Source organism: Nerophis ophidion, linkage group LG01 (assembly GCF_033978795.1).
Source record: "Nerophis ophidion isolate RoL-2023_Sa linkage group LG01, RoL_Noph_v1.0, whole genome shotgun sequence".
In the NCBI taxonomy this organism is placed as follows: domain Eukaryota; kingdom Metazoa; phylum Chordata; class Actinopteri; order Syngnathiformes; family Syngnathidae; genus Nerophis; species Nerophis ophidion.
The window spans coordinates 85,482,502-85,510,347 of record NC_084611.1 but is presented as its reverse complement, the minus strand read 5'-3'; the positions used below and the strand labels follow the sequence as shown (position 1 = coordinate 85,510,347).

At 41.7% G+C, this 27,846-nt stretch overlaps 1 protein-coding gene across 1 annotated transcript; it reads left to right on the top strand.

Moving 5' to 3' along the window:
* Positions 1-499: 499 nt before the first annotated feature.
* hapstr1b (HUWE1 associated protein modifying stress responses b) lies at positions 500-27,846 on the top strand. Its single transcript, XM_061914049.1, has 4 exons — positions 500-896; positions 11,062-11,142; positions 11,206-11,481; positions 26,867-27,846. Exons 1-4 carry the CDS (start codon positions 701-703, stop codon positions 27,103-27,105), a joined length of 792 nt encoding a protein of 263 aa, XP_061770033.1. The 5' UTR covers positions 500-700; the 3' UTR covers positions 27,106-27,846.

Below are 27,846 nucleotides of genomic sequence, written 5' to 3'. Positions count from 1 at the left end.
TGTCAGTGTTTGTCTGCCGGCGTTTTTACTGACTGTCGATTTATATTTGCGGTTAAAATAAATAAATAAATAAAGTGGATCCAGAGACAACACGTATCTCCTGACGTCACTGCCATTAAAGCCTTTTAAATAAAGGCACTCTTATCGTGGCTGTACTTGCCGAAACAGCCAACTGTGAGCTGCTGGAAATGATGGTGCACAACTAGCCTGGCGAAGAAAGACACATTTCCACCGACAGAGTCGCGAGTGGCGTGCTTTTGTAATATCACGTTACAGCCACGAAAGCACCGTTTCACGGACAGTCCGCCCCCTGCTGGACATAATACTGCAAGGCAGGGTAAAAAAAAAAAAAAAGAAAAGAAAGGGGCGGTACTAATGTTGTTTTGCTAATGTTTGTCACCGCTGTCCAATCAGATTTCGCGTTCGGCCCCGAGCGCCATGCTGAGATGTCACCCTAGCCAATCGCCTTCCAGGACAGAGCCGAGGTGGGCGGGGCGAGGCCGAGAAATTCTTGTGTTGTCATCTCGACGTGTGTGTGAACAGGGCGGAACAGCCGACACACACAATGCGACTCTAGCCGTGCTTTTTATCCGCTCCAGAACCCACAGCGCGCCGGACAAAGAACGTTTAGGCCAGCCGCGCGGACCGAGGCACCGTTCGTTTCAAGGCGGAGGCTAAAGCGGCGGACGCCTTATTAGCGATGGAGGAACGGAAGGAGGAGGGAGAAGCCGAGATCCAGGGGCACGGCCCGGAGCACTGGTTCTCCAAGTGGGAACGACAGTGCCTGGCCGCGTCGGAGCAGAGCGAGCCGGGCGACGAGGAGACGGAGCAGAACCAACAGAAGCTGTGGCACCTCTTCCAGAACTCTGCCACCGCCGTGGCCCAGCTCTACAAAGGTGAGGTTAGCTTAGCTTCAAGCTAATCCTTGCGGGCTAACTGGACGAGCAGACACAAAGGACACCCGGCTAACGCGGGCTAGCGGCTTCACCCGGGTTTAGCGGCACGGACCGCAATAATGTCGTCTTTATCGTCCTGTTCGAACCCGCCATGTGGATAAACCGTCCGCTTTGTTACAGCATTCGGTTCCGTGGGATCGTGATGTGTCGCCTACTGGAAGTTAGCTCAAGGCTAATGCTAGCTGTAGCTTCCATCACAGCCTCCGACTTTAAAAGTGCAACATTAATCATAAATACACACCGGTTTTTAAAGTAAAGTACCAATGATTGTCACGCACACACTAGGTGTGGTGAAATGTGTCCTCTGCATTTGACCCATCCCCTTGAACACCCCCTGGGAAGTGAGGGGAGCGGTGAGCAGCAGCGGTGCCGCGCCCGGGAATCATTTATGGTGATTTAACCCCCAATTCCAACCCCTTGATGCTGAGTGCCAAGCAGGGAGGCAATGGGTCCCATTTTTGTAGTCTTTGGTATGACTCGGCCGGGGTTTGAACTCACATCCTACCTATCTCAGGGCGGATACTCTAACCCAGGGGCGTCAAACTCAAATACAGAGTGGGCCAAAATTTAAAACTGAACAAAGCCGCGGGCCAAGGTTGAACAAATTAACATTTTAATAGGGACCCAAACAAGTTTTGCATTGAATATTGAACAAGTTAGGGCAGGGGTAGGGAACCTATGGCTCTAGAGCCAGATGTGGCTCTTTTGATGACTGCATCCGGCTCTCGGATAAATCTGAGCTGACATTGCTTAACATGATAAGTAATGAATAATTCCACTTATAATCATAGTGTTAAAAATAACATTCAAAATATAAAACATTCTCATGAATTTTTATGTTCAAGAAGTTGCATTAATGGTAAGAAGTAATTTATTTATTATTGGTTAGTGTTGGGCTTACCCTCCTGGAGGGTTCTTCAGACCACCAAGCACCGACATGAGAGCCTGTTTTAGGGTTAAAATATTGTTGTTGTTTTTTCAATTAGTCTCTCAGTTGCTTTCCAGCAATTGTCTTTTTCTCTTTCGTCCTCATTCGCCCTCTGGCTCCAGCCCCAACCCTGTCTCTCCTCCTGGCTGCTGCTTATAACAGAGCGACGGGTGATTAGATAACAAGGCCCAGGTGGGCCATCCACGCACCTGTCGCTGATTTCGAGGCCGGTCCTGGCAACATCCTGCTTTGCTGCAGGCCCGCAGGCAACGCCCCCTCCACTGTTAGCTTCACAATAACAATGTTATTACAAAGAATAAGAGACTTACTATACTCTGGAAAAGTTGGTCTTACTTAAAAATGCACGCGTTTAGTTGTGTTCAGTGTTAAAACAAATATTATATGGCTCTTAGGGAAATACATTTTAAAATATTTGGCTTCTTGGCTCTCTCAGCCAAAAAGGTTGCTGACCCCTGTGCTAGGGGGTCAGGGTTTGGTGGTAAGGGGGGTGTATATTGTACCGTCCCAGAAGAGTTAGTGCTGCCAGGGGTACTAGGTAGTTCTATTGTGTTTATGTTGTGTTACGGTGCAGATGTTCTCCCGAAACGTGTTTTGTCATTCTTGTTTGTGTGGGTTCCCAGTGTGGCGCATATTTGTAACAGTTGTAAACGTGTTTATACGGCCACCCTCAGTGTGACATGTATGGCTGTTGACCAAGTATGCATTACATTCACTTATGTGTGTGTAAAAGCCTTAAATATTATGTGAATGGACCGGCACTCTGTTTGTATGGAGTAAAAGCAGATGTTATGACAGGTTGTACAGAACGCTAAAGGCAATGCCTTGAAGCCCCGCCCCCAATATAGTTGTCCTGGTGGAAATCGGGAGAAGTTCGGAAGAATGGTTGTTCCGGGAGATTTTTGGGAGGGATACTGAACTTTGGGAGTCTCCCGGGAAAATCGGGAGTGTTGGCAAGTATGAGTATTAGCGGTGAAATCGGTGTTAATTTCGGCACCAGCGTTGTATAATACCAGCGGGCCAGCTCTAATGTTAATTAGACACGTTTTGGCGACACATGGACCAAATGCGTAGGAATGATGTGATGTCGTCTTTATCGACCTGTTTGAACGCGCCTTGTGGATAAACCGTCCACCTTCATTTGGTTCCGTGGGATCGTGATATGTCGCCTCCTGGAAGTTAGCTCAGTGCTAATGCTAGCTGTAGCTTCAAACTGGTCACAGCATTCGACATTAAAAGTGCGACATTCTTTCTTAGTGATTTTCTCAGCAATTTCAGGTATGTTTAATTACAAATGATAATTCATTGGCGGTTATTTATTTTAATTGCTTGACAGCTTTAATATTATGACTATATTTCCTTGAATTGCCCCTGGGGCGCTAATAAATTTAAAACCCCTCTTCTCACTCCTGTGTTTATCAAAAGCAGGCGGTAAAAGTAAGCATCCGCTAATTATTTTAAAACCTCTTCTCACTCCGGGACTTACCAAAGGCATGCAGTAAAATTTTTGAAAATGATGACAGGGGAAGTGTCACTCGTGACGTCATGAGTTTGACCAGGCGGTAATACTAATAAGCATGCGCTAATTATTTTGCGGAGCGAGTTTGACCCGGCAGTAATTCAAGGCAGGCGCATACTATATGCCCTGCGGCAATTCAAGGAAATACAGTATTTAGTAGGGGCGTAACGGTACGTGTATTTGTATTGAACCGTTTCGGTGCGGGTGTTTCGGTTCGGTATGGGGGTGTACTGAACGAGTTTCTAAGCTAAAGTCTTAACAAGCTGCTTTGCTTCTTCTGCCTCTGTCTCAGCACCCAGAATTGTCCCACGCACACAACCAGGGTTTCTCACACATTCATTTATTTGTGGCGGCCCGCCATGAAAGAATTACGGCCGCGACAAATAAAAAAATATAAAAAATTCTTTTTATTTTTTTTCCCGGCTTTTGACTTGCTTGACCGCTCATAAAAGCAATGGGACTCTGTCTGTGAATGGAGATTGTAGTTACATATTATATAAATATTATATAAATATGTACATAAAATGTAATTATACTCCAACTCCGCGTTCTTCTTGGTCATCGCCGAACCAGATTTTTTTAGTAATGAACAAAGTTGGAAAAGTTAATAAAGTGTGACCGTCATAAATACCTTTTACTTCGTCGATAGTACGAATATACTGTGAGTGTTTATTACACCGTTTTTAACCTTCCGTCTCAAGCAAGTCAGTCGACAACTTGGCGCCGCTGTCGCTTTTTTTTTTTTTTCCCGTTGCAACCTTTGGAGTTTAAAGTTAAGTTCTGGCTATATACTGTATTGTATTTGTTTTGGCTTTTGCAATCGTGCTGTAGCTGAAAGGTTTTGTGTTGTAATTTATGATATTGACTTTTGACGTCTGCGTTTGGTTTGACCTTTATTGACTACTATCCACCATTTTTGTTTTAACGTCTTATTTGATAAAAGTGCTAAACGTCACATAAAGTCTGTTGTTCTTAAATCCAATGTTTTCTTTTTTCTAAATATATTTTGCATCAATACCTATCACTTCTAAGGCCACCTTGTCGAGCACAGATCGATATATTTGAAATTTAGGAATATAAATCGATCTATTGATGCATCAATCAGTCGTTACACCACTACAAATTAACCACTGATGTAATGATCATACATAACAATAACGCAAGTATGCACTTTTAAATGCAGTAAGCTTGTACGACTCGTATATTTTAACATTGTGATTTGAATGTCAACTTTTAAATCTCCAAGTTAAGTAAAACTAGTTAAAATAAAATCTACTCTCTTTGCAAAATGTTGCCCTTGAATAAAAATCACAAACAAAAGCAATCAAATAAGTTAAGGAGGGTCGAGGGACCCTCAAATATACACAACCACGTGCACAAACGAAACAATAAATAAAATGGCTAAATAAAGTTATTGTGACCAAATTATCACGGTTATCATTATTATCGCGGTATTGTTGAACGTGCTTAAAAACTACAATAAATAGCCACACAATAGATGTTTTTGATAGAGGAAACGTCAAATATTGCTCTGGCTTTTTTTAAAGAGCCGTATTATCTTTGTTTGTTTAAATGTGTTTAAACTTGCAAACATTTCAGAATGTTTTTTTTAATGTAAATGCAAATCAGTCTGTTTCACTTCCGGTGGCGAACAGACCAACATCTGTCTGTTTTGATTCAACACGGTGGAATTTATATCCATTACGTTATGCGGAGACAGCCCAGCCTTTGTTTATTGTGACTACTGTATCTTAGTTGCTCGGACAGCAATATTATACACGTTTTTATTGGGAACGGATGTTTATATCTTTTGTTTTCATGTTAGCATTCAGGCTCGCGAGCAATACAACGCCGGTCGGCCCATAACTTTATCAAAGTGCAGTTATCAATCACGTTTTTTCGATTATTTTGATTAGGGATGCACCGAAATGAAAATCTGTGGCCGAAACCGAATAAAATTTGAGCGCTTGGCCGAAGGCCGAATACCAAATACCGAATAATAAATGCAGTTTTTCACAACTTTTTTTATATTGCATAAATAGCCTAGAATACATTTTTAGACATGTTTTTCAAATAAAGTACATTTTTAGTGAATATTGACATTTTTTAATATTCCAGTAGCCTTTGCTTTTCAAAAAAAGCACAGTTTTTCATTTATATTAGGCCTTCAAACAAAACATGCATTCCAAAAAAAAAATAAAGTGCATTAAAGTGGATAAACCCACAACAAATGAATTATTGTCCTTTTGGCAAAAGTCTGCTTAGCCACAGTAGATATGCTAATAATGTAAACAGAAGGCTCAAGTAAATCTCAATTAAGTGTGTGCTTCTAACCTCATACACTTATACAGGTAGCCTACATAACAGGCTAATAATGTAAACAGAGGCCCCACTAAATCTCAATAAGTGAGTGCTTGTAACCTCATACACTTATACAGGTACACAACATATCCCAGGCCAGAACAGATTTGTCAATAACAGTACTTCAGCCTCAGAATAAAAAGAAGGAAACTAACTATGTATAAAACAATTTAAATTTAACACTGCACGTTGGTTGATTGCGTCACCGCGTCAAAAATTTGCGTCTTTGCGTCACACGCCACTATTCGGCCTTGCTTTTAACTCATTCCACCGAAGGCCGAATGTGGCTTTTCTTGCCATATTCGGCCGAATATATTCATTTTAGAATTGATTTTAAAACATTGCTGTTTGTTTTTAAATCTTTACATGGACTGGCACCTCAATATATCTCGGACCTCATCCAAATTTACATCCCTGCGCGCGCTCTGAGGTCCGAAAGCCAGCTCCAGCTCGTGGTGCCCAAAACCAGACTTAAGACCAGGGGAGACAGGGCCTTCTCTGTGGTCGGCCCTAAGCTCTGGAACACTCTGCCGCTCCATGTTCAAACTGCTTCCACAGTGGAGTGTTTTAAGTCTCGTCTTAAGACCCACTTTTATTCTTTGGCTTTTAACACTACGTGAGTTGTGTGGTCCTCTGTCCTCTGTGTTTTTTATACACTTTTATTTTTATTTTACTGTTTTAATTGATTTTACCCTTTAAAATAGTTTTAAATCATATTTGTTTTTATATTGTTTTTATTGGTTTTATTTTTATTCATTTTTTGTTTTATTCAGTCATTGGTGGAGCATAATATTGTTTTTAACATGGCTGTGCAGCACTTTGGAAACGTTATTGTTGTTTAAATGTGCTATATAAATAAAGTGGATTGGATTGGATTGGATTGGTTACCGATTAATCGGTGCATCCCTAATTTTGATTAAATACGTTAATACCAGTGGTTATCATACTGTGAAACGCCTGCAGCTGCGCAGACTGACGCAAATGAATGACGGCTCTTGTAACCCGTAACAACACACGCGTATGCCGATTATGGAGGCCAGCACACTTATCGAGTTAATTTTCATTTATCGTTCAGTTAATTGACTTATGGAATACCGGCCCGGGTCTTGTCTAAATAGAGTTAAAGACAAATAAATCTTCATATTATTCCGCTACGTACACTTTACTTTGCACGAGCCAGCGGTCCTCACAGAGATACTAAACCAAAGCTATTCAGCAGTCAAATTAAGAAGTCAACTAGTTAGTGACTAGACATATTTGGATCTGGTGACGCGCACATGTCGCCCCGCAAAAAAAAAACAACGTCCATCGAAGATCACTGTTCATCTGTTGCAGAGATTCTCTTGTTAGAGAGTTGGATTTATAACATGAGGGAGACATGTATTCAGAATGCAGGCTATCGCAGCAGCACCTTACATCACCACTTTGGTATGTTGTTTTGAAATAGTTGCCCCTGCTGCTGCCGCCGCCGTAGTCATTCGCCGTCCTGTATCGACTGCTGAAAATGGCTCCCCAAGATGATTCCGCACCCGAGTGTGGACAAACATGATCCACCTCCAGTCAAGAAGGGTGTCAAACATCTGCCAACTAAGCAGCCCGGCAGCTGTATTGTGGTCGAACTTAATACACGCCGGTCATCGTCTCGGAGCAGATTAAATGTCAGGATTTATCTCTAGATTGAAACCTTGTACCGTGGCGCTGTTGAACACCAGATGTTTGTTTGTCTTTGTAACGCTGTGCCTCGACAGCAGGTCAAGGCTGCGCTCATTTTCTCCACACAATAACAAGAACATTGGCAGGATTCTTTTGAAAAGACTGAGTTTGATTGACGCCGTCAGAATAATCAAATGGCTATGTCACGTAGATCTGCAACGATTAAGCGATTAATTCAATACATTTGAGTTTAAAAAAGCGTTGTTTTATATTTAGTTGCTTCAATTAATCGTTTGAGTGTAACTGGTTAAAATGTAAAATCTGGACCACATGAAAGGTTAAAAAAAGGGTAAATGTAATATAAGTTAATTCAATGTAAAATAAGAAGATAAAAGAAGAAATATAAAAGTTAAAAGAAAGATAAGAACGTACATTAAACAAAATAGAAGGTAAACAGTAAATAAAAGGTCAAATGGAAAGTAAATAAAAGGCAGATTAAAAATATAATAGGTAATATAAAAGATACAATTGGTTATAAGTTAAAAAAATATATAAAATAAGGGCAAATAAGTTAAATAGAAGGTATAATAAGGAATATAAAAAGAAAATGTAAGAAAAGCTAAATAAAAATAAAAATACGGTATATACAAGGTAAAAGTAGTATAGCAGGTAAAATAAGATAAAACAAGGTAAACAACAGTAGGGATGGGTATCGTTTGAATTCGAACAATTCCGATTCTTTGTTTCGATTCCGATTCCTGACGATTCTCGATTCCGATTCTTCTTGTACCATGCCGGGATCTATGTGTTTGCCAGGTAGTCCCTGGAAGGTGGTATGTATTTTGGGTTGAGAGTTTTCACCATATCCCTGCAAATATAAACAAACATGTAATGTTGCTGTTACTGTTTAGTCCAGTATCAATTAGCTTAGCTCTAACGTTATTGCTTAACTGACCTAAATGTTGGAGATTCCACCTCTGAAAAGGGATGCAGTCTTTTGACTATGTGTGCAGTGACCTTTCTGTGGCACTCTTCCGTCTGTGGCACCGACATTGCCGCTGCGGTGAACGAAGTACGCTGAGCACATCGCGGAGGGTGGCTAGCAGGTTGTAAATTGTCTATGAAAAAATACGCGGGCTAATTTGTTAGCTGCCTCAGCGTTGGCGCAAAACACATTATTTATTGCATACATATTGTTTTACTTACCGGATTCGGACTGCAGTGCAGTAAACGAGGTGCCAGGCTGGGCGTCGGAGCCAGAGGAAGAGACAGAGGAGGACGGTCGACGCATTTATTTGTACTCCATGATCTCGGAGGTCTTTCATCATGTTCGACCTGCACCCTCCTTAGCACGAAACAGTCCTGTCGCATGTGTTACATTTCGCCGATATTTAATTTTTTTTAGTAAAATAAAGCCACACTTTCGACCACCGAGGCCCGCTATCCATGCTTGACTGACTCGCTTACTTAGGCCCGGCTATGCTAACACTTCCGACGGTGGGCTTTTCTTCGTTGGTGTTCAGCGGCTTCTTCTTCCGGTCGGCGGACTTATTCTTTTTTTCCGGTCGGCGGACTGGGTATCGAAACTAGGAATCGAAATTTAAACTTTTGAACGATTCCGGGAGAATCGGAAAGTTAGTCCCGGTTCCAACCGATACTCGATACCCAACCCTAAACAACAGTCATGGAAGGTAAATAAAAGATAAAACAAGGTAAATGGACGGTAATGTCAGTGAATTAAAGGCAAAGAAGGTGAAAAGGGTAGGAATATAGAAGGTAAAATAAATGATAAAAGGTAAAATGAGAGTACATAGAATATAAATGGAAGGTAAAAGTAGTAAATAAAAGGTAAAATAAGTAATATAGAAAAGTAAAATATAGTAAAAGAAGGTAATTATGTGAAATAAGGAATATAAAAAAGTACAATAAGATACAAGGTAAAAGAGGGTCAAAGAAAGTAAATGTTAAAAAAAGAAATATAGAATGCAAATAAGAGGTAAAATACATAGAAGGTAAAAATGGGTATGGATGGTAAAAGACGGTCAAAGAAGGTAACGAAGATAATGAAGGTTACGGCAAGTACAAAGACATTTTTAGAACTATTTTTCCAAAAATTTGCATTAATGCTATCAAGTGTTTAATCAGATAATATAATGAATCAAAAAACTAATCGATATATTACTCAATTACTAAGATAGCTATTAGCTGCAGCCCCAATGCCATGCCCAGTTTATGTTTTTATACTCCCTAATGTCCTTTAAATCTAGTGGCTGTCAGGGTTATTTGTTGTTGAACCCCATGATGCAGAGATGGAGGCAGGCATTGAATAAGAAGACATGATTTAATTAAAACTAAACCAGAAAAAACAAAAAGCACGCACGTGGGCGGAATAACCAACTAAGGGAGCTAGCACAGGGAGCTAGAAAAACAAAAAGGAACTTTAGCATGGACGCTAGTGGATAGCAAACAGAAAAACTGGAAATAACTAATGCTAACAGAAACAGCTGACCGCTACGACGACCAGGACAAAGTGTAGCATGACAGGTAGGGGCTGTAACAAAATGACACGACAGGTAGCACGACAAGAGTGACATGTGGCGCATGTGGGGACGGCGTGGCGCAGTGGGAGAGTGGCCGTGCGCAACCCGAGGGTCCCTGGTTCAAATCCCACCTAGTACCAACCTCGTCACATCCGTTGTGTCCTGAGCAAGAAACTTCACCCTTGCTCCTGATGGGTGCTGGGTGGCGCCTTGCATGGCAGCTCCCTCCATCAGTGTGTGAATGTGTGTGAATGGGTAAATGTGGAAGTAGTGTCAAAGCGCTTTGAGTACCTTGAAGGTAGAAAAGCGCTATACAAGTACAACCCATTTATCATTTTATTTATTTATGTGGCAACGACAATACAATACAATACAATGATCCAGCAACTGACACAAGACAAAGAGGGTACAAGTAGGAGCGGGCTGATTGGTAACAGGTGTGACCGGGGGCCAATAAGCCGCAGCTGAGGAGGAACACAGCACTCAGGGAACAAGACAGGAAGCTGACAGAATAAGAGCACTAGACAGGAACTAAAGACAGGAGATACTAAACACAGAGGAAACAGACAAATGCACAGGAAAATTAAAACATAGAGAAACTGTCAGGGGAAAGCCTGCTTTTGACTGGATTATTTCTTGTCAAAAGGAGAGAAAAAAAATCATTAACTCTTGGCCAAAGTAAACGCAGTACATTTCCACAAAAATGGCAGTTCGAAATGTAGAAAAACTGAAAATGGAATCCGATGCCAGGCTAGTAGAAGGCGATGTCACTTTGTAGAGGAACTTACACAAGATTGTATCCCAAAAGGCAACTTTGAATACAAAGTACGGATTTATTAAAGTGTTGCAAGTCATGTGACTCAACTGGACACATGAGCAGCAACTGTGAGCCACCACTGAACTCCCAACTACAACTAGTTCACCTTGCGCCCTGTTTTCAGGCCCCAGAATGGAGCCTTCGCCCTAAAAGACAGCACTTGTGCTTTGTTTTGAGTGAAAAGTGTCTAAAGTAAAAGGTCCATAAGGCAGTGAGATTTTTGTCAAAAACAAGTGTCACTAATAGTCCAGTGTGCATGTGATCCACAGACCGAGAATGTCAGCAACAAGGCCTTTCTCTCTGGGTGCCCTTCCAGAACGCAGCCACCGCAGTCACCAACATGTATAAAGGTACGTGCACACGGCTTTCTTCCTAAAAGTGTTCCGGGCGTCAAGAGAACCTTCTTTGTTCAGAGAGTATGGAGGCCCGCCAGCGCAGTTACGACCTGGGGATCCAGATTGGCTACCAGCGTAGGAACAAGGACGTCATAGCCTGGGTCAAGAAGCGCCGGAGAACCATCCGGCGGGAGGACCTCATCAGCTTCCTGTGCGGGAAGATCCCTCCTCCGCGGACGGCCCGCGCCCCCACCCGAGGTGCCATGGTAGCCGCTAGCCGGCCGGCGCCGCCCGAGACCGGCAGCTCTGTGGAGACCGACCTGCAGCCCTTCAGGGAGGCCATAGCACTGCACGGTCAGTACTGAACTCGGCAATACGGTTTGCTCATCCGAGCCAAAAACGAGAATAGCAGAACTCCATCACTAAACATTCAGACTTTGGACTCACACTTTCATAGCCATTCTTGATTTTTCACTGGGACAGAAAGTAAAATATTACATACTTCCTTTTCATTGTGAAGTTATTGAACTATTTTATAAATAACTATGGTAATTTATTTCCACGGGACTGCAATGTATCTGTGGTATTGGGTTGCATAATTGGTCATGACACACAATTCTTGAGTTTGTTTATTGGTGGGAAAAACTGGTGGTTTTGGTGTGTCATAAGAAATGTGTAACTTTAGGCTGGGCCATATGGCAAAAAAAGATGATTAATTTTTTTCATATCATCCGATCTCGATTACCGTATTTCCCGCACTAACGCGCACCTAAAAACCTAAAATTTTTGTCCTGTCCAGCTTCTCAGGCAAATTATATAGTTGATGTAGATGCCCATATCGGCTGTTCAGATTTACTTTACAAAAGAGAAATGTAAGACACTTCTCTTGTTGTCTTATTTGAATGTGACTTTATTAAATGTATTTATATTATCATTTGGTGCAGCCGGGCCGGAGCAGGAAGGGGATAGAAAGAGAAAAAAAGGAAGACAGAGGGGGAAATTGTGGGGATAAGAGGGGGATTAGACAGAGGGACAACAACAGCAAATACAACAATAAATGGGTTGTACTTGTATAGCGCTTTTCTACCTTCAAGGTACTCAAAGCGCTTTGACACTACTTCCACATTTACCCATTCACACACACATTCACACACTGATGGAGGGAGCTGCCATGCAAGGCGCCAACCAGCACCCATCAGGAGCAAGGGTGAAGTGTCTTGCTCAGGACACAATGGACGTGACGAGGTTGGTTCTAGGTGGGATTTGAACCAGTGACCCTCGGGTTGCGCACGGCCACTCTTCCACTGCGCCACGCCGTCCCAATAACAACAACAACAATAGAACAACACCAGCACATACATAATATGTACAAATATGATCGTAAAAGTGATAGCAAATAAACAGTTAGTGAAATAAATAATATAGTAATGACAATGAGCATTTTTACACTACAACTGAAGCAATACAAACACCAATAGAAAAAGCGCTATTGATCATGAACAAAACCAATAGATTACCTCTATTATCAACAATAAAGTTGTTCAAATGCAACAATACGTATACATAATGATAGCTAGAAAGATAATTAAAAAAAATAAAACTTAAATTTTCTCAAAAGCTAACAGTGCGCCTTATAATCCGGTGCGCCTTATATATGGACCGATATTGTGCCACAACAGGTCTCACAACTACGGTAAGCAGCCGTCGACTTCATTTTCCCCGTAGGATATATGCCCGCGCCAGGTGTGCCGTTTTCATTTCCATTTGCGTGTTTATGTAAAGACCCCAAAATGGCTCCTATTGAGAGACATGATATCAGGAAAGCAGGAATTGTCACTAAACTGCTAGACAACAGCAGCGACTCCATTAATGACGTCTCGAAATAGTGCAAAGCTATAACAATATATCAATTAGGGGTGTGCCAAAACATCGATACTACGATATATCGCCATATTTCCTCTTGCAGTGCGTTATCGCTACACGGGTGTCAAATAGCGATATTTATAAACATAAACATACAGCCGTTTTAAACAGATTCGCCCACAAAAACCTGTTTGATTTATGCGGTCACTACTTCGAGCCTCCACATTATGGCGCTCTAGCGCAGTACTCTAAAGTACTCTAGTAGAGTACTCTTTGAAAGAAGAAGAAGAAGAAGAAGCAGATGGAGGGAATGGCAGAGAAAAACACGTGAAAGATGCACCGGCGAATTTTAAATCTAAAGTCTGGGCCCACTTCGGCTTTTGCTATGAAACAACACTTGATAAAGAGTTCGCAATCTGCAAGAACTGTCTCGCGAAGGTCAAGTACACGGGCAACACAACGAACATGCACAGCCATCTTGTCCGCCATCATCCTGAGCTTGCCATGGAGGAAAGGGCGAGTAGCGACGCTAATGCTAACGTTTCTGTTAGCCAGCCTACAATCAAACACCGTATTTAAAGCAAAGCTCCCTTCTGCATCCCCTAGGGCTGCGAGCATTACAAAGTCCATTGCTTGCTTTATTAGTAAAGATCTTAGACCATATAGTATCTTAAAATGTGTTCTCAGGTTTTCATAAGACCACCCAGTAGTTGATAATGTAATGAAATGTTTATTTTTTATATACAGTGAAGTGCCAGTTTTCATAAAACAATTTGATTTTAATTGTTAAGCACTGATGTGTCCATGATTACATAGAAGTTCAGTAGCACTGAAATGTATATTGTTTTTTTAATAAAATTTAATTTGCACAGACCAAAAATATTTTGGTGAAATGGATTCAGTGCAGTCAATAAATTTTGAATTTCTTCAGTGACACTGAAATCATGATGTATCGTGGATGAAATTTCTTTCGATACATCGATTATCGCATAATCGTATCGTGATCTTATCGTTATCGTGGGCAAAATATCTTATCGTACCGCGAGGTACCTGATGATACCCAGCCCTAATATCAATAACTCAACGTTGCTCAAACGTTAATGTCACACAATACAACACACAAAATAAACATGTAGAGCTCACTTTATTAAAGGGGAACATTATCACCAGACCTATGTAAGCGTAAATATATACCTTGATGGTGCAGAAAAAAGACCATCTATTTTTTCAACCGATTTCCGAACTCTAAATGGGTGAATTTTGGCGAATTAAACGCCTTTCTGTCCATCGCGCTGGAGGCGATGACGTCAGAATGTGACGTCGCCGAGGTAACACACCCACCATTTTAATTTTCAACACATTACAAACACCGGGTCTCAGCTCTGTTATTTTCCGTTTTTTTGACTATTTTTTGGAACCTTGGAGACATCATGCCTCGTCGGTGTGTTGTCGGAGGGTGTAACAACACTAGCAGGGAGGGATTCAAGTTGCACCACTGGCCCGAAGATGCGAAAGTGTCTGCCGCCAGACCCCCATTGAATGTGCCAGAGAGTCTCCACATTTGACCGGCGATGCTAACGCAGACATGGCACAGAGATGTACGGATAACCTGCAAATGCATTTAAACGATAGTCAACGAAATCACAAAGGTGACTTTTGTTGATGTTGACTGCCAGCTAATCGATGCTAACATGCTACGCTAATCGATGCTAACATGCTATTTACCGGCGGTGCTAAAGCAGACATGGCACAGAGATGTATGGATAACCTGCAGATGCATTTGCAACTATATTACGTTTCCTTCCACCTACATTTAATGCGAAAAAAACACTTACCAATCGACAAATTTAAGTTGCTCCAGTGTCAAAAGATGCGAAAGTCCCGATCGTTTGGTCCGCACATTTTACCGGCGATGCTAACGCAGCTATTCGGCCATTATATGCCTACGAATAGCGTCAATAGCTATTCGCTCAATAGCAGGGGTGGGCATTACGTCGATCGCGATCGACTGGTCGATCTCGGAGGGTGTGTCAGTCGATCTCAAGCCAGGCATTAAAAAATAGACATAAAAATGAGCAATCATCAATCATACCAAGACTTCACTTTCGTCAGTTGTTTGACATTCTCGGCACCCGAGGATTTTGTGAGATGACGCTGGCTGCTGCGAGCTCATATTTAAGAAAAAAATCACTAACAGGGCGGACGCGGAGAAACACATTTTATTTCTAGAGACTCCGTACCTACTGTCAAAACTCTAAAGACCGACAGCACAGTTCCTGTCTTCACCATAAAAGAGCTGTTTCATCCTGCCTGTGCTAACAAAATAAGAGTCTCAGAAAGCTAGCGTGCACAAGCTAGCAAGCTACGGAGTTTGATGCCAATGTATTTCTCCCCCGCCCTCAACGACCGCTTTCTCACTTGCTTGCCCACCCGCACACTCACTGACGTCACTCACCTGCTGCCAGACATTAAAGGGCCACACACACATGCTACTCTCATAACAAAGTGTTTAAAAACGAGTATGCAAGTTGGACAAATGAGATGCCAAATCCAACCACTTTCATGTGGTATTGGACAGAAAGGAGGACTTTTTTTTTTCCTCCATTTGAAAATGCGGACGTTATCAGCACCACTGTCTAATTCCAGTCAATGCAAGTCATCAGAATCAAATACACCAACTTATATTCTTGTCTTCATGAAAGAAAGGAATCTATGTGTGTTAAACATGCTTGTATTATCATTAAACACCATTAACTTGTTAACAAAAATGTCTCTTTCATAAATAAATAAATATAAATTATAAATAGGAATGAGGTAGATCTCCTCGACTTGGTCAATTGAAAAGTAGCTCGCCTGCAGAAAAAGTGTGAGCGCCCCTGTTCAGTTTCTTCTTCAATATTTTCATACTCCAACCATCTGTTTCAATACGTGCGTAATCTGTTGAATCGCTGAAATCCGAGTTTGAATCCGAGCTAATGTCGCTATATCTTGCTGTGGTATTCCCATTGTTTGTTTACATTGGCAGCACTGTGTGACGTCACAGGGAAATGGCCAGTGTCTTCGCAGAGAGCCGAAAATAAGGCACTTTAAAGCTTTTAGGGATATTCCTAGACCGGTAAAATTTTGAAAAAAAACTTCAAAAAATACAACAAGCCACTGGGAACTGATTTTTATTGTTTTTAACCCTTTTGAAATTGTGATAATGTTCCCCTTTAAGTTATTCCTCATCCACGAATCCCTCGAATTCATCTTCTTCAGTGTCCGAATTAAACATGCCACAACAGGTCTCGCAACTACGGTAAGCAGCCGCCGACTACATTTTCCCCCGTAGAAGAATAAGTGCGCGGTGCATGCTGGGATATTTGACGTCTTCTACGAGACGGAGCCAGCTCCGTCTCCTAGAAGACGTCATTAATGGAGTCAGTGCTGTTGTCTAGCAGTTCAGTGACAATTCCTGCCTTCCTGAAATCATATCCCTCAATAGGATCCATTTTGGGGTCTTTACATAAACACAAATGGAAATGAAAACGGCACGCCTCGCGCATCCCTCTATCCCAGCATGCACCGCGAGCTTCTTCTTCTACGGTGGTAAATGAAGTCGGCGGCTGCTTACCGTATTTGCGAGACCTTTTATGGCATGTTTAATTCGGACACTGAAGAAGAAGGATTCAAGGGATTCGTGGATGAAGAATAACTTAATAAAGTGAGCTTTACATGTTTATTTTGTGTGTTGTGTTGTGTGACATTAACATTTAAGCAACATATTGTTATTGCTTTGCACTATTTCGAGTGTGACTATATTATGATTGCACAAACGTTTGATTTACCGTAATAGTATCAGACTGTTTTGTACGTGTTTATTGAACCGAGGAATAGTTCCCCTCCACTATGTGATATAAATGTTGAAGTTAAACCTTGCTGTTGTTAAAAGATAAACAAAATACCATTTACCTCGGCGAAAATAATAAAACAGCTGTTTATTCATTTTGGGAGTGAACGTAGTTGTCAGAATGCTGGTTTGTAATATATTCATAAAGTTTGACTGACCTGACTGTTTTGTTGACATTCCCTTTAGCGCAGCTCCATCTAATGGATGCATTACGTACAGTTGTGATCAAAATGATTCAACCCCCACACAATTTTGGTGTTTTAGCAATTTGGACATTTATTCCGTATTTTGTTTACAGTCATATCAAATAAAGATGTGTCAAATAGACAAATGCAACTTACATTGTAACACTGTATTTTACAAAATACCAAAAAAGGACATTTTTCTTAATATCTCATTGACAAAATGATCCAACCCCCTAGTTCCATGCATCTTTAGTACTTAGTAGAACACCCTTTGGCAGTAATGACATCCTTCAAAGGTGATACATAACCGGACAGAAGCTTCTTGCAAGCATCTACAGGTATTTTAGCCCATTCCTCTTGGGCAAAGGCCTCCAGTTCATTCATATTCTTTGGCTTGTGTGCTGCAACTGCCTTCTTCAAGTCCCACCACAGCTTTTCTAGAGGATTTAGGTCTGGCGACTGTGAAGGCCACTCCAGAGTCTTCCAGCCCTTCTTCTACAACCACTCTGATGTTGATTTGGAGGAATGCTTGGGATCCTTGTCTTGTTGGAAGGTCCAACGTCTCCCAAGCCTCAGCTTCGTCACTGACTTCATGACATTTGCAGCTAATATATCCTGGTATGAAATAGAATTCATAATGCCTTGAACGCGCTGGAGATTCCCGGTACCTGAGGCAGAGAAACAGCCCTAGAGCATGATTGACCCCCCACCATGCTTAACAGTAGGCAAGGTGTTCTTCTCTTTGTAAGCTTCATTTTTTCTCCTCCAGACATAACATTGATTCATAGGCCCAAAGAATTCCACTTTTGTCTCATCACTCCATAGAACAGTTTTCCAAAACCTTTGGGGTTTGTCCAGATGATTTTTGGCATACTGGAGTCTATTTTTCTTGTGCCTGGTAGTCAGAAGTTGGGTGCGCCTGGGAGTTCTGGCATGGAGGCCTTCATCTCGTAGTGCGCGCCTTATTATCTGGGACGAAACCTGCGTTCCCCCCTCTGCAATGTCCTGTTGTAGTTCCTCAGCTGTTACCCGGGGGTTTTTCACCACTGTACGCACACAGCATCCTCTTTCTACCACGCCCAGGTAGTGTTTCCACTGTGCCTTTAGCTTTAAACTTGCGAATTATGCTCCCAATTGTGTCTCTTTGCTATTTTCTTATATCAATATCCTTTCTTATGAAGAGAAATTACCTCCTCTCTTGACTTCTTTGACAACTCCCTGGACTTCACCATGTTGCAAATACACCTTTGACCATCTACAAGAAGCTGAGCATCACAGTCTTTTTCAATCAGTTTAATTGTTGCTCGTTATGGTTCTAATCACATCTACAGGTGTTTTCAACACCTGATTGCAAATACCTAATTCAAATTCTGTTCTTAAGAGTTATGATCTTCAAGGGGTTGAATAATTTTGTCAATGAGATATTAAGAGAAATGACAGTTTGGTATGTTACAAAATATAATGTTGTAATTCAAGTTGCATTTGCCTATTTAATGCATCTTTATTTGATACGACTATAAACAAAATACAGAATAAATGTCCTACTTGCTAAAACACCAAAATTGTGTGGGGGTTGAATAATTTGGATCACAACTGTAACCCCAGCCTCTACTGTAGCGTCTATTCTATGCGCCTTATATATGAACAAAGTTTTAAAATAGGCCATTCATTGAAGGTGCACCTTATAGTGCGGAAAATATGGTAATATCACAATTTTTTTTTTTTTTTTTTTAAAGGCGGATTGTCCCATGCAGGATTATATCGAGTGCCGTTGCATACTGTTAACTACTGCTCCAACCTGTAACAGACATTTCTGTCATGTTTTATTGAGGTGCTATATGCTAACAAAGGCCTCGAATTTAAACTTATTTAAGGTCAAGGCAAGTGTTGCCTCAAAGAAGGACTCTTATTCTACAGCTGTATCGGGACAGATCCATTGAGAGTTGAGCAGAAATATGTAATCGGAATTAACTATACACAATAAAACATTCACAAAATGCTGTGTCACATGAATGATTTTTGAAGTAATACCTTTGTGACATGAAAAAAAACACAAGTAATGTGAAAAAAAACATGTTTGCGTTTTGATATCGAAATAAAACACATCAGTTTGGCTAATGAAGATGAAGTCTAATAAACAAGCTTTGTTCTTCTCCAACGCCTCCTTGTGGTTCAGTACAGCAGTTTGGCAAACAAAAATAAAGAGTGATACCTCGCACATCGAATATACAATCTTCACAGCCTTTGTTCAGTTTGATGAGCTGAAAAAACATTTTTGCCAATATTGATGTTATTTGAACACTGTCTGTTTCATTTTGTGCACAAATAACTTGCACCAACAATTTAAAAGCATTCTTAATGTTTATTGGCTATGTTTTGAAATGATTCGATGGCTTGCGTTCATAATGCGCTATAAAGTCGTTTTTGTGTTGTGTGTTAAAAAGCAAGCTTCCATTGCCAAGTACTAGGACTGGGCGATAAAACGATATCAATATATATTGCAAAAGACATGTAGTGGATGTGATCATTTATTTATTCTTCTTAAAGAAAACGTGCTTAAGGTTGCTTATGTGTTTTACGACTAGATAATCAGTGTTGAGAGTAGTCAAGATTATTTTTGTTGTAAGTAGTAACGTAATGTGTTAAATCTTATAAAGTAATGAGTTAGCCGTTACTATGTCAAAGTGGGTTTCTTCCATTTTGTTCATTACGTTAGGTTAATAAACTAACATGGGGATCGATGGAGCTTCGAGTTGCTCATGCCGCTGGCTGTTAACTTGAAACTACTCTTCAGCCACCCGGCAGCTACACTAGCTTAGTCCGCACGGGCTATGGGGAAAGGCACCTTTAAGCCAAGGAGTAGCTAAACATTTGATTAGGGTTGTACGTTATACCGGTACTATAGTATATAGGGGTGTAACGGTACGTGTATTTGTATCGAACCGTTTCGGTACGGGGGTTTCGGTTCGGCACGCGGGCGTACCGACCAAGTTCGGAAGCAGAAGTCTTCACAAGCTGCTCTGCTTTCTGCCTCTGTCTCTGCCTCATTGTCCCGCCCACACAACCATCTGATTGGTTACATACAAAGCCAATCAGCAGTGCGTATTCAGAGCGATGTAACAGCCAATCAGCAGTGCGTATTCAGACTTCAGAACGATGTAGTCCATGCTTTAGCATCGAGCAGATATTCGTCTAGCAGGGGAGGAGCGCACTCTACCCAAATTATACTAAACACTTCCCAGTCACAACTATTACAAACATCACTATGAGCCCGTTGACCTTCTAGAAACTTAAACTGCAGCTCAGCTCGCTCACAGTATAGGCTTGAGATGAAGGCTAATTAGCTTTTAGCGTAACGTTAGCTCATTTTTCTGTGTGAGTGTGTGTGCGTGTGTGTTTTAGGGGCAGCAAAGCCCTGTCTGTCTGTTATTTCATTGAACTCCATTGTTTAGGGATGAATAGTCTCTTCTACTACAATTGTACTATTTTTCAGCTATAGTTACATGAGTCATTAGTAATGTAGCAGCCTAGTTTTGAATAGCAGGGTCCCTGCTATCACATGTTGATAAAAATACAACATTTACATAATAAAAGTCAACTTCCCAAATGCTGTAATAAATTAAGCATGATGAGTTGACATTAAACAGTTTCAATGGAAACTGTTTGTTAAACTTTTTATATTTAGAAGAAAGGTTTTTTCATTTTATTTAATCAAAGCAACAACTTGAGGCAGTTTAATGTGGATTAACGTGGGCAGAATTATTATAGTGTTCCCAATGTTAAAAGGATAAAGCTATTGTTTTCAAATTTGGTAAATATATAACCAAAAAATTTATATTTTGTTGATTTCTTACTGTACCGAAAATGAACCGAACCATGACCTCTAAACCGAGGTATGTACCGAACCGGAATTTTTGTGTACCGTTACACCCCTAATAGTATAGTATCAGGGTACTAATGAATCAAAAACTGTTTCGTAAATTCACCAAAACGTCAGCCTGGAGTTATTGTGTCTGTTTCGCTGATTGGAGAGCTAGCTTCCGCAACTTCTGTTTTGTTTGATCAGCCGTTTTACTGCCGTGTGACAGGTACGGTTTGGAAACAAAGATTCAAAAAATCTTTCGTACAGGTGTAATATATCTGCGGCTAATATATGTACAAATATTTTTATCTTATAAAATTTGGTGGGTGCGGCTTATTAAAAGGCTTAGTGGCCACATGCGTGGACAGCACCTATTTAGCTCTTATTTCCAAAATTGTGTACACTACGAAATTGGGGTCTCACGGCCGCTTATGTGGACACTTATATTTCCATCTGGTGGTTTCAGAAGAGTATAACATGCAATGGATTATGGGGAAAAAAAGTGTAAAAAATAAGAATTAGCATGTCACTAAACATGAAGTACACGTTTGTGTACTTATGGACTGAGTACATCATATCAAAAGATGATGCTTAGTTTTTATTCTAATAAGGATCCAATAAGCCCAAAATGTCAAAGAGAAATAAAACTAGCATGTAGACAAACAGCGTGGGCCTTTTTAAAGACCAGGAAAGTACGGTATAATCAGAAAATAATTTCCTAGAATTGCCGCAGGGCATATAGTATGCGCCTGCCTTGAATTACTGCCGGGTCAAACTCGCTTCCCAAAATAATTAGCGCATGCTTAGGTATTACCGCCTGGTCAAACTTGTGACGTCATCATTTTCAAAACGGAGGATGCTGATTTCAATACCGGTAATTTGAAATCGCATAAAGGGAAAAAGATTAAAAGCTATTCAGTAGGATTTAAGGTCCAATCTTACATCACACTCAAATTTTTACTGTATACCTTTGGTAAGTGCCGGAGTGAGAAGGGGTTTTTAAAATAATTAGCGCATGTTTACTTTTACCGCATGCCTATGGTAAGCGCAGGAGTGAGAAGTGGTCTTAAATTAATTAGCGCCCCGGCGGCAATTCAAGGAAATACGGTACATTCCAAATAAAATTGTTTAAATTTGTAATATATTTGTATCTCTGTTGTTATTTTCGTTAGGTCATAAAAATATCGATATTGACCGATTTATAAAACAAATCATGATACAGTTTTTAGCCATATCTGTATGCAGTTGGAACAAGCTACACAGATGGTCCCATCATAAGGTGTTTGTGTTTGGACCACACAGGCAAAAACTACTCAGTGTCCGCCCTGAGATCGGTAGGTCGTGAGTTCAAACCCCGGCCGAGTCATACCAAAGAATATAAAAATGGGACCCATTACCTCCCTGCTTGGCACTCAGCATCAAGGGTTGGAATTGGGGGTTAAATCACCAAAAATGATTCCCGGGCGCGGCACTGCCGCTGCTCACTGCTCCCCTCACCTGCCAGGGTGTGATCAAGGGTGATGGGTCAAATGCAGAGAATAATTTCGCCACACCTAGTGTGTGTGTGTGTGTGTGTGTGTGTGACAATCATTGATACTTTAAAGGCCTACTGAAATGAGATGTTCTTATTTAAACGGGGATCATACTTGATCATTTGGCGATATTGCCATATTTTTGCTGAAAGGATTTAGTAGAGAACATCCACGATAAAGTTCGCAACTTTTGGTTGCTAATAAAAAAGCCTTGCCTGTACCGGAAGTAGCAGACAATGTGCGTGTGACGTCACGGGTTGTAGAGCTCCTCACTTTCTCACATTGTTTATTATCATGGCCACCAGCAGCAAGAGCGATTCGGACCGAGAAAGCGACGATTCTCCCATTACTTTTGAGCGAGAATGAAAGATTTCTGGATGAGGAAACTTAGAGTGAAGGACTAGAAAAAGAAAAAAAAGGGGGGGAAAAAAGCGACTGCAGTGGGGAGCGATTCAGATGTTATTAGACACATTTACTAGGATAATTCTTGAAAATCTGCTTATTGTGTTACTAGTGTTTTAGTGAGATTATAAAGTCATACCTGAAAGTCGCAGGGCTGCGGTGACCGCCAATGTCTCTGAGGGAAGCCAAGCGGGTCACAGCTGCCTTTTTGACAGCTACTGCAGGACGCAAACTCCGCTCAAGTCTCCGGTAAGAGCCGACTTAATATCACAATTTTCTCATCCAAAAACTTGCTGGTTTACATGTGGTAGAGAAACATGTTTGCTTGACCGCTCTGTTCCATGTTAAAGCTTCACAACAAACAATCACCGGCTGTGTTTTGGTTGCTAAAGGCAGCTGCAATCCACCGCTTTCCACCAACAGCATTCTTCTTTATAGTCTCCATTGTTAATTGAACAAATTGCAAAAGATTCAGCAACACAGATGTCCAAAATACTGTGGAATTATGCGATGAAAGCAGATGACTTTTAGCCGTGTGTGGTGCTGGGCTGAAATGTCCCCTCCAACCAATAACGTCACAAACACGCGTCATCATTCCGTGATGTTTTTAACAGGATACCTGGCGGGAAATTAAAAATTGCAATTTAGTAAACTAAAAAGGCCGTATTGGCATGTGTTGCAATGTTAATATTTCATCATTGATATACAGTGGGGCATAAAAGTATTTAGTCAGCCAGCGATTGTGCAAGTTCTCCCACTTAAAATGATGACAGAGGTCTATAATTTTCATCATAGGTACACTTCAACTGTGAGAGACAGAATGTGAAGAAAAAAATCCAGGAATTCACATCTTAGGAATTTTAAAGAATTTATTTGTAAATTATGGTGGAAAATAAGTATTTGGTCAACCATTCAAAGAGGTTTTGGCTCAAAATCTCACGATACATGGCCCCATTCATTCTTTCCTTAACACGGATCAATCGTCCTGTCCCCTTAGCAGAAAAACAGCCCCAAAGCATGATGTTTCCACCCCCATGCTTCACAGTAGGTATGGTGTTCTTGGGATGCAACTCAGTATTCTTCTTCCTCCAAACACGACGAGTTGAGTTTATACCAAAATGGATACATGGATGATACAGCAGAGGACTGGGACAATGTCATGTGGTCAGATGAAACCAAAATAGAACTTTTCGGTATAAACTCAACTCGTCGTGTTTGGAGGAAGAAGAATACTGAGTTGCAGCCCAAGAACACCATACCTACTGTGAAGCATGAGTGTGGAAACATCATGCTTTGGGGCTGTTTTTCTGCTAAGGGGACAGGACGATTGATCCGTGTTAAGGAAAGAATGAATGGGGCCATGTATCGTGAGATTTTGAGCCAAAACCTCCTTCCATCAGTGAGTGCTTTGAATGGTTGACCAAATACTATAATTTACAAATAAATTCTTTACAATTCCTACAAAGTGAATTCCTGGATTTTTTTTCTCACATTCTGTCTCTCACAGTTGAAGTGTACCTATGATGAAAATTACAGACCTCTGTCATCATTTTAAGTGGGAGAACTTGCACAATCGCTGGCTGACTAAATACTTTTTTGCCCCACTGTAGTGAGTTTCAGTCGGCCTTTAACTTTAAACCCAACTAAGTTTTGGCGTAAACTAGGGGTGTAACGGTACACACAAATGTTGGTTCGGTACGCACTTCGGTTTAGAGGTCACGGTTCGGTTCATTTTCGGTACAGTAAGAAAACAGCCAAATGTAATTTTTTGGGTTATTTATTTACTAAATTTGTAAACAATGGCTTTATCCTTTTAACATTGGTAACACTATAATAATTCTGCCCACGTTAATCCACATTAAACTGCCTCAAGTTGTTGCTTTGATTAAATAAAATGACAAAACCTTTCTTCTACATATAAAAAGTGCAACATTAAACAGTTTCAAGTCAACTCATCATGCTTAGTTTATTACAGCATTTGGGAAGCCTGTAGTTGACTTTTATTATGTAAATGTTATATTTTTGTCAAAATGTGATTGCAGGGACACTGCCATTCAAAACTAGGCTGCTACATTACTGATTAATGTAACTATAGCTGAAAAATAGTACAATTGCAATAGGAGAGACTACTCATCCCTGAAATCTATGGAGTTCATGTGAAATAACAGACAGACAGGGCTTTGCTGCCCCTAACACAAGCACACACACACACACACATACACAACAAAATGAGCTAACGTAACCCATCCATCATCTTCCGCTTATCCGAGGTCGGGTCGCGGGGGCAACAGCCTAAGCAGGGAAACCCAGACTTCCCTCTCCCCAGCCACTTCGTCTAGCTCTTCCCGGGGGATCCCGAGGCGTTCCCAGGCCAGCCGGGAGACATAGTCTTCCCAACGTGTCCTGGGTCTTCCCCGTGGCCTCCTACCAGCTGGACGTGCCCTAAACACCTCCCTAGGGAGGCGTTCGGGTGGCAAGAGCTAACGTAACGCTAAAAGATAATCAACCTTCACATCACCTCAAGCCAGAACTGTGAGCGATCTGAGCTGCAGTGTAAGTTTCTAGAACAGGGGTAGGGAACCTAGGGCTCTAGAGCCAGATGTGGCTCTTTTGATGACTGCATCTGGCTCTCGGATAAATCTGAGCTGACATTGCTTAACACGATAAGTAATGAATAATTCCACTTGTAATCACACTGTTAAAGATAATGTTGAAAATATAAAACATTCTCATGTATTTTTAATCCATCCATCCGTTTTACTACCGCACCTGTTTAAGAAGTTGTGTTAATGGTAAGAAATTATTTATTTATTATTGGTTAGTGTGGGGCTTGTCCTCCCGGGGGGTCTTCACACCACCAAGCACCGACATGAGAGCCTGTTTCAGGGTTACAATATTGTTTTATTTTTCAATAGTTTCCAGCAGTTGTCTTTTTCTCTTTCGTTCTCGCTCGCACTCTGGCTCCAGCTCCAACCCTGTCTCTCCTCCTGGCTGCTGCTTATAACAGAGCGACAGGTGATTAGATAACAAGGCCCAGGTGGGCCATCCACGCACTTGTCGCTGATTTCGAGGCCGGTCCTGGCAACACCCCGCTTTGCTGCAGGCCATCAGGCCACGCCCCCTCCACAGTTAGCGTCAGAATACCAATGTTATTACAAAGAATAAGAGACTTATTATATTCTAGAAATGTTGGTCTTACTTAAAAATGCACGCGTTTAGTTGTGTTCAGGGTTGAAAAAAAACATTATATGGCTCTTACGGAAATACATTTTAAAATATTTGGATTCTTGGCTCTCTCAGCCAAAAAGGTTCCCGACCCCGGTTCTAGAATGTCAACGGGCTCATAGTGATGTTTGTAATAGTTGTGACTGGAAAGTGTTTTTTTTTTTTATAATTTGGGGAGGGTACGATGTCCGCTGCTAAACGCACATACCTGCTTGACAATGAAGCATTTACAACATGCGTTCGGAATACGCCCTGCTGATTGGCTGTTAAATCCCTCTGAATACGCACTCTTGATTGGCTTTGTATGTAACCAATCAGATGGTTGTGTGGGCGGGACAATGCTGGGTGCTCACTGCTCAGACAGAGGCAAAAAGCAGAGCAGCTTGTTAAGACTTTAGCATACAAACTCTTTGTGGGCGGTATAGCTCGGTTGGTAGAGTGGCCGTGCCAGCAACTTGGGGGTTGCAGGTTCGATTCCCACTTCCGCCATCCTAGTCACTGCCGTTGTGTCCTTGGGCAAGACACTTTACCCACCTGCTCCCAGTGCCACCCACACTGGTTTAAATGTAACTTAGATATTGGGTTTCACTATGTAAAGCGCTTTGAGTCACTAGAGAAACGCGCTATATAAATATACTTCACTTCACTTCACTTTCGATACACCCTCGTACCGTACCGAAACGGTTCAATACAAATACATGTACCGTTACACTCCTAGCGGTAAACTGAACCACGCCTGACTCTAGTCTTGTCCCCCCCCCTCCCCCTTTCCCCCCTCCAGGCCTCAGCGGCGCCATGGCTAGCATCTCCGTCCGCTCCGGCCCGCCCGGCTCGCCCACCCACCCCGCGCAGTCCCTGGGCCGGCGCAGGAACGGCCTCCACGACGTGGACCTCAACACCTTCATCGCCGAGGAGATGGCGCTACACCTGGATTCCACTGCCAACCGCAAGCGGGGCCCCGCCCCCTGCAGTGACGTCATCACAGACTCGCCCACTCATAAACGTAACCGGATGCTCTGAGCCCCCCCACCCGCCCCCCCTCCCTTTCCCGCTCGCCCCGAGTGGCCCACTTGCTGGACGGCCGATGAGAACTGAACCTTGGCCCGCCACCAAAGCGCCATCCTAGCTGCATTGCTACGTGTAATAAAAAGTGAAATATTACAACACACTTTTTCCTCTCCTCCTGTATTTTGTTGCTCCGCAGTTTCTACTTCCGCTACGCTGTGAGCAAGCCCGGCCATCTTTAAAGCGCACTTTTCATTTCCTTTTACCGCCATTTTTTCTTTCTTCCCCCGAGAGCCCCCGACCCCAGCCGGTCTCATCGCTCGGCGGCGTTCTGCGAACATCACGGACAGACCGCGTCCTCGCCCTTTGCCTTTCGAGGGCGGCCGCCGCAGTTACGTTACAAGGCGCCTCGTCCGCTTCCGGGTCTGACTTTGGGTTTTCGCTTTGAACCGCCGACGACCTCCACAAGATCCAAGATGCACTATTTATGTTTACTGTTCCATGTTTACACGGAGGCTCCACTTCCGACCCACTTCCAACAAAGCATGCAATGCTTCTTTTTTCTTTCTTTTCTTTTTTATTATTATTAATCACTGCTTTGTGATACGACCTTTATGTAATGTGTGTAAATAAACACGTAGGTGCTGTTATTATATGTGGTAAATATTGTAAAGAAAAAAAACAAAACAATTTAGTGCAAATGAATCAGGATGTCCATGTACAATAACCATTATGACAATAAAGGAACTACAACTA

Excerpts from the sequence above, each read along its gene's own strand:
- hapstr1b (XM_061914049.1), top strand. The coding sequence starts at position 701 with ATGGAGGAACGGAAGGAGGAGGGAGAAGCCGAGATCCAGGGGCACGGC. Across the intron at positions 897-11,061 it reads CGTGGCCCAGCTCTACAAAG|ACCGAGAATGTCAGCAACAA; the intron begins GTGAGGTTAGCT and ends TGTGATCCACAG. Across the intron at positions 11,143-11,205 it reads AGTCACCAACATGTATAAAG|AGAGTATGGAGGCCCGCCAG; the intron begins GTACGTGCACAC and ends TTCTTTGTTCAG.